At 47.1% G+C, this 7,126-nt stretch overlaps 2 protein-coding genes across 2 annotated transcripts; both read left to right on the forward strand.

The window, feature by feature from the left end:
* Window positions 1-1,461: 1,461 nt before the first annotated feature.
* Window positions 1,462-2,339, forward strand: LOC120743476 (von Willebrand factor-like). Its single transcript, XM_040047116.1, has 3 exons — window positions 1,462-1,745; window positions 1,834-1,975; window positions 2,075-2,339. The coding sequence occupies exons 1-3, from the start codon at window positions 1,588-1,590 to the stop codon at window positions 2,219-2,221; spliced, it is 447 nt and encodes a 148-aa protein (XP_039903050.1). The 5' UTR covers window positions 1,462-1,587; the 3' UTR covers window positions 2,222-2,339.
* Window positions 2,340-4,585: 2,246 nt separating this feature from the next.
* Window positions 4,586-5,429, forward strand: LOC120743459 (SCO-spondin-like; the record flags this gene model as incomplete). The annotated part of the gene is made up of 3 exons (XM_040047100.1): window positions 4,586-4,732; window positions 4,822-4,987; window positions 5,128-5,429. Coding segments are annotated over 3 exons (615 nt in total), but the record flags the coding sequence as incomplete, so codon positions are not given.
* Between the last annotated feature and the right edge of the window lie 1,697 nt (window positions 5,430-7,126).

The following is a 7,126-nucleotide window of genomic DNA, read 5'->3' on the forward strand; positions in this document are numbered from 1 at the left end:
ACAGCTGCAAAGAACACAGCGCTCTCCACCACAGAGTGATAAACATGGTCAGCATGTTCCTACCAACATTGAAGGACCTGAGTCGCCGCAGTAGGAAAAGCCGACTCTGCCCTTTTTTGAAGATAGCATTGGTGTTCTTGGTCCAGTCCAGTTTACAGTCCAAGTGTACCCCCAGGTACCGGCAGTCCTCAACGATCTCCACATCAGCCCCTCTGATGGTGACAGGGTTAGGAGGAGCCTGCTTCCTAAAGTCCATGATCAGTTCTTTTGTCTTTGTGATGTTAAGTTGTAGGTGGTTAAGCTCACACCACTCAACAAAGCTGTCCACCACACTCCTGTACTCCTCCTCCTGTCCATCCCTGATACAGCCCACAATGAGCGGCAGCTCTTCAGTCGGACATGCTGTGGTCGACTTGTTAAATAGTCCGTAATCCAAGCTACCAGTGGGGCGTCCACCTGCATTTCTGTGAGCTTATTCCCCAGCAGTGATGGTCTGATCATGTTAAAAGCACTGGAGAAGTCAAAGAACATGACCCTCACAGTGCTCCCAACAATGTCCAGATGAGAATAAGCCTGGTCCAGCAGGTAGATGATGGCATCCTCCACGCCGATACGAGGTTGATAGGCAAACTGCAGGGGGTCCAGCCAGGGCTCCACGAGCAGACGCAGATGTTTCAGGATGAGTCACTCTAGCGTCTTCATGACATGTGAGGTCAGAGCCACTGGCCTGTAGTCACCGAGGGTCAACGGGTTGATCTTTTTAGGGTCAGGAACCAGGCAGGATGTCTTCCAGAGTGATGGGACTCTCTGCATTTCCAGACTCATGTTGAAGATCTGTTGTAGAACTCCAGACAGCTGGGAAGCACAGCACCTGAGGGCCCTGGGACTGACAGCGTCAGGGCCAGCAGCTTTGCTGGAGTGGAGTGGAGTCTGCCCAATTCTCTTTTGATGTCATCTGCTGAGAGGGACAGGGTGAGACGGTCTGAGGGGGCAGGAGAGGGGGGAGGAGAAAGGAGAAGATGGGAAGAGCTGGGTGTGGAGACAGGAGACGCAGGGCAGTCAAACCTATTGAAGTGCAGATTTAGGTTGTTTGCACTTTCGACGTCCCCATCCATCCCAACACCTCTCTTTTGTCTCAGGCTAGTGATGGCCCGCATTCCATTCCACACCTCCCTGGTGCTGTTGTCCTGCAGTTTGCTTTCCAGCCTCCTTCTGTAGGACTCTTTACCCTCTGCAATATTGGCTTTCAGCTCCTTCTGCACCAGTTTCAGCTGATCTCTGTCACCGTTTCTGAAAGCTCTTTTCTTCTTGTTCAGGGTTGCTTTGATGTCTTTGGTAACCCAGGGCTTATTGTTGGAGAAGCAAAATGTTTTTTTGGGATCCACAGTGTCCACACAGAAGTTAATATAATCTGTAACACAGCCTGTCAGATTGTCAATATTGTCCTGATGAGAATCACGCTATAATAATGCTGCTTTCTCTCTTTTATCTGTCCTTTCAGACCGTGTCTGTCCCAGAGGTCAGGTGTTTTCAGACTGCATATCCTCCTGTCCTCCCAGTTGTACTTCTCCACAGCCCCCCGCAGCCATGGGCCAGTGCAGGGACGAGTGTGTTGGAGGATGCGAGTGCCCTCCAGGCCTCTATTTTCACCAGGGAAGGTGTCTGAAAAGAGATGATTGTCCTTGCTTTCATCGCAGACGCACATACCAGTCAGGGGACAAAATACAACAGAGATGCAACACCTGGTGAGGAGGGAGTCTTTTCCTGTCAACTCTTCATCGTTTACCCATTTTGCCCATTTACGTGCAACTTTTTTTGCCTTTACCTTGACAGTGTGTGTAGCTCGGGTCAGTGGCAGTGTACTGGGGAGAAGTGTGCGGCAGAGTGCGCCCTGATGGGCGGTTTACAGGTGACCACTTTTGACAAAAAGAGGTACTCACTGCAACGAAGCGACTGCTCCTTCATTGCTGTGGAGGTGAGCCATGTGTAGAGAAATGCAATCAAACACATTTGCTTACACTATGAGGCAGATTTGTGCATTGTTACTTTGTTCTTATTCTCTGTGTGTTTTCAGGACTTTGTTGACAGGAAGGTAGTTGTGAGTGTGCGCTGTGGAGAATGTACGGCAGGGGGAGGGGAAGGAGGAGGGGGGTGTCTAAAGGAGATGTCAGTAACAGCTCTCCGGACCACAGTCACCATCACAGACACCGGTATAGTATGAAGGTTTGCTTGATAGATCACAGGAAATCAAATCTAGATGTGTCTAGTAGTTTGTTTCTCTTACTGTTCTCTTTAGGCTCACAACACAGCTTTACCCAGCAATTAATGGTGCTTTAGACCATCGACTGTATACAAAAAACAACACCAAAATCACAAACAAGCTTGTGTCCAGTTTGACAACTTTAACTATATACCCATCGATGTCTAGGGATGGGTATCGTTTAGGTTTTATCCAAAACCGGTGCCAAACCGGTACTTTTGAAATGGTGCCGGTGCTTAAACAATGGAGAACACAAACTTTGTCCAAAAACCTCTCATGTTCAGCTGTTTTTTTGTAAAAAGATAACAATGTTATCCTTTTCTGCAGCTATGGGGCATATATGGCATCACTCTTGGCTGGAAGCAGTGCTTAAACAATGGAAAAAAACACAAACTTTGTCCAAAAACCTCTCATGTTTAACTGTTTTCCACTTTTTCTTTGGTCATTTTAGCCTTTTTGGCCAGGGTGAAGGGAGCATCTGCCATCAAACAAGGACAGCCGCATGTAGCTACGACGGTGTTTGCTAGTTCACCTTACATGCATTAATGTAATAACGTGGTTAGCCTACTCAACGTAAATTACACACGAACAACATTAAGCTACTCACGCAGAGAAGAACGGCTGCTGCTGCATCATCATCCTCATCATTTCTGCTACACTGGCAGGGCTAGGGGCCAGGACTCTCCTCTTCGGGTTCTTGGGGGATGTTGCTAACTCCGGCTACGATAACAGGCACCACACCCGCAGTAGATGTGCTCGGTCTTTGATAGCAAGCTATCAAATACAGTGCATTTCTCTGCTTTAAAAAAAGGTGTTTCATCAGATTCGAGGTGTTACCTCCTTTGTAGTGATGCGCGAATCATGAACGAATCATTCAATAAGAATCACTTTAATGACTCACAAGCCCAACTGACTCACTGACTCATCCCTGTTGCTGTTAGCAAACTAATTTCATTAGTAGAAATATATCTAGCTTATAATTAAAACTGTGTGAAAAAAAACAACAGCCAGTTTCTTAACGAAAACATTTCTGCTCTGAACTGGAAGAAAAAACCCTGAGTAGAAGCTCACATCAAGACAATAGCTCCTCGGTTCACAGTAGCATCACTCTGCTAACATGCTAACAGCACATTTGAGCTGCTCACCCCCTCCCTTCCTGTGCTGAATAAGCCTAAGCAAATCACTCAAGGACTCACTCACCCCCTCCCTCCTGGCTCAAAACTTCTTCTTCTTCTTCGTAGCTCTGCTCTAAAAGAACGTACGTACCTGGGCCCGCCTACTATCCTTGGAAAGGTAAAATGATTGGCTAGAATCCAAAGTGTATGACATCTCAGGACAAAAAAGCACCGAAATAAAGCACCGAAATGTGCGCTGCTTTTCGGTCTGGTTACTACCGTTTATGTCAGAACCGGTGCCATTATCAATAAGTCAGTTATTTACAAAAAATAATAACATAGTTTTATGTAGTTGTTGCAAACGTATTCACCTGGGGCAAAGGTGCAAGACTGTGGCTATTTGAGGAACTGCAGTTTTTGGTTCTTTTGCAAGGACTTCTTTTTACAACCTTGCAGGCTGCAGCTTGCGTCATAGTGCAGCATTTTTGTGCAATCAAAGCACAAACAGGTTTTTATAGTAGACACTGTAGAGCGTCTTGGACTTTTAGATTGAATGTGCTGATTGCATTCTGATTGGTTACAGCTGATATTGTTACCTTCAGGTTCAGTGACACTGAATGGCCAGAAGGAAGCGGTGCCCTTGGTAACAGGGGATCTAGCTGTGCTTAAGGCCTCCTCCTCATTTCTGCTCATCCAGATGTTTGGAGCCCAGATTCTGTGGTACCTAGATGGACCCCTGGCGTTCATCACCTTGCAGCCTGGCTTTGGAAACAAGGTGATCTTCAAACTACTCCTAGTGCTTTCATTATACTGTCCAATGTAACATGGTTCAGAGGTCCAGTTTAGTGACCCAAGTTAGCTTCTGCAGATTAGCAAATTAGCTGTACAGATGTCACCCTCAAGTTATAACATCATTTAAGTGGGGGTTATATAGAAATGCCCTAACTGTAATGTTGTCACAGAGCCAACCTGCGATCTGCAAAGAAATAAGACACGTTCTTATGTGGAATCTCAAAAAGCAGAGCGCTAGGGCCAGGTGGTAGGCACTAAACTCTAAAATTACCATAAAACACAATGTTCAAGCAATTCCATAACATGGGATCAATCCTTCTATGTTGGACATGGGTACATATGACAAGGTGCGCGGCCTGTGTGGAACACTGACCTGGAACCAGCGTGACGACTTTACCACCCCAGAAGGAGATGTGGAAACAGCGTGACATCCTTTGTGGCAAAATTCACAACAGAGCTCTGCACCCTGCCTGGAGGAGCTGCACCAGAGGCCTGCTCCACGTACACCCAGAGGCGGCAGTATGCAGAGACTGTGTGTGCTGTCATCCACAGCCTCATCTTTCAGGTCAGTGTGATGGGTACTTCTGGTCATCTCTCACGAGTTTGTCGCCTTCGCTTTTATTCACACCTGCACCTCCATCTCTGATTCTACAGTTGTGTCACGACGTGGTGGAGAGGGAGCCATATTTCCGTCTCTGTCTGTCAGAGGTTTGCAGCTGTGTGCCGCAGGGATCCTGTCACTGCACCGTCCTCACTGCCTATGCCCGACACTGTGCTCAGGAAGGTGTTGTGGTCCAGTGGCGCAACCGCACCTTCTGCAGTAAGCTGGAGGACCGTTGCTTGTGTTGTTTTGAGGCTTAAGGGAAAAGTTATTACTATTTAGAGACCAAAAGAATGTTTTTTCTGATACAGTGTGCTAAAACCAATGCTCTGCTACGCTATCTCTTCCTTTCTCCCCAGCAATGCAGTGTTCAGGGGGTCAGGTGTACCAGGAGTGCGGTCGCACTTGTGGGAACTCATGCTCAGATTTGAGACACGGCTGGAGCTGTGATGACAGTCGCAGTCAAAGCTTGTGTGTTCCAGGCTGCCAGTGCCCACCAGGGCTTGTGCAGGACCAGCAGGGTCAGTGTGTTCCCATCTCTTTGTGCCCATGCATGCAAGGAGCAGTGATGTATTCACCTGGGGCCGTGGTTCAGAATAACTGCAACACCTGGTATGTAGTCAAGGAGTTTGTCTCACCTTTCTGCCGCTGCACACTTTGATCATGAAAATGTTTAGATTGAGAATTTTTAAATCTTTTATGAAATATTAAAGATGCAGATGTACACAAAAAAATAAACACTTCGTAAATGCATCAGAGCTCAGTGGGGGAAAAATCATACTGGATATCACTACTGGTATGGACTGGTCAGGAACCAGACGACGAAACATCATTTAAATGGAAATGAGACTCACCAACCTGCAGATGGCTAAATTCAAAGACCCCAAAATTCCAAGTGAATAAAAGATGCAGTGGTACTCAGTAGTTTGTATTGCCCCCATTGTTGGTGGATGGTGTCCGGGGGATCTCCTCCCTGATCAGGAGCAGTTGGCATCACTGAGCTGCTGGACATTCTGGAGGTACACTGAGGTCAAAACACAATGTCCCACAGATGTTCTGTTGCATTTAGGTCAAGTGAGCATCAGGACCAGTCAGTGGTTGTAAATTCCTTTACATCCAGGAACAGCCTGCATCTACTCTCACCATATGAGGCCGGGCATTGCCGTGCAGCAGGAGACACCCAGGACTGCCTGCACCAGCGCAGGTGTCTGACGTGGGTCAAGAAGCTCATCCTGATACTTAAACGCTGCCTAGCCTGTAGAGGTCTGCATGTGTTCCCCAAACCATCACTGACCCACCACCAATCTGTTCATGCTGAATGATGTTACAGGCAGCTCTCCACAGATTCTCCAGGCTCTTTCACATCTGTCACATGTGCTCAGGGTGAACCTGCTCTGAAAAGCACAGAGCACCAGTGGTAGCCCTGTCATTCCTGCTAGTTGGTAACTGACATGCCAAATATCAAACTGGGCCCCATGATAGCTGCGATAGGCTCCAGCACCCCCCGCGACCCAGAGAAGGATAAGCGGAAGCGAATGGATGGATGGATCATCCCGAGGGAAATTGGGTTAAGGCTGCCAGCCTTGCCAGTGCCATCTTACCCTTCCAACCATACAGGAAGACAGGTCAGAGAGGTATAACAATGGAAAATGCACAACATGAGGAAAGACCCCCCCCCCCAGACTGAGCTCCAACAGGGAGATCAGTTTGAGAACAGAAAAAAACACCTCAGCACATAAATCATCAGATCTCACAACATAGAATACATAAGCTTCGAAGGCGTTTGGAGGGGCTGGGGGGTGAGTGTAAGGTCTGTGTCAGTGCACGTGTGTGTGTGTTCCATGTTCAACTGAGAGAAAAGTTTCCATCACCCCAGTTAAGCAAAAAGTACACCAATTTTCGATCGATGCGGGCGGCCTTGAATGAGGGGAAAGAGTCACAACACAGTTTTGTTATACTAAGGGAGAATTTTTGGTTGAAAAGGCAATTTGTGTTGAATCTCCTCCAAGCTCTTGAGAGGTTGCTGGGAGACACAGCAATGGCACATATTGATGTACCACCCTGGTTGAGTTGGACTACCTGTCCTACCACCATAAAGCCTCCTGTTTGGGGAATCTCATTGTGTGCTTCTCTAAGGCAGTTATATTTCATTATACCCCAAAACTGATCAACAGCCCCTCTGCTACTTAACTGAACCGCATCAGTATCCCCTTATGTCCTCGGAGTAATCTGGTTATACTACACTTCTGAAGAAAGCAGAAATTAATGAAGTTACTTAGGTGTCATTTTTCTTTGACCTCATATAGATGATTGCTTTTCTGATTGTTGTTTTTTAACAGTACATTGTAAAAGCAGCCC

This window comes from Simochromis diagramma, unplaced genomic scaffold (genome assembly GCF_900408965.1).
Source record: "Simochromis diagramma unplaced genomic scaffold, fSimDia1.1 OVJJ01000715.1, whole genome shotgun sequence".
Classification (NCBI taxonomy): domain Eukaryota; kingdom Metazoa; phylum Chordata; class Actinopteri; order Cichliformes; family Cichlidae; genus Simochromis; species Simochromis diagramma.

Bases quoted from the DNA above. Each gene is read 5' to 3' on its own strand.
- LOC120743476 (XM_040047116.1), top strand. From the start codon at position 1,588: ATGGGCCAGTGCAGGGACGAGTGTGTTGGAGGATGCGAGTGCCCTCCA. The intron at 1,746-1,833 runs GTGAGGAGGGAG...TTACCTTGACAG, and splicing joins CAACAGAGATGCAACACCTG to TGTGTGTAGCTCGGGTCAGT. The intron at 1,976-2,074 runs GTGAGCCATGTG...GTGTGTTTTCAG, and splicing joins GCTCCTTCATTGCTGTGGAG to GACTTTGTTGACAGGAAGGT.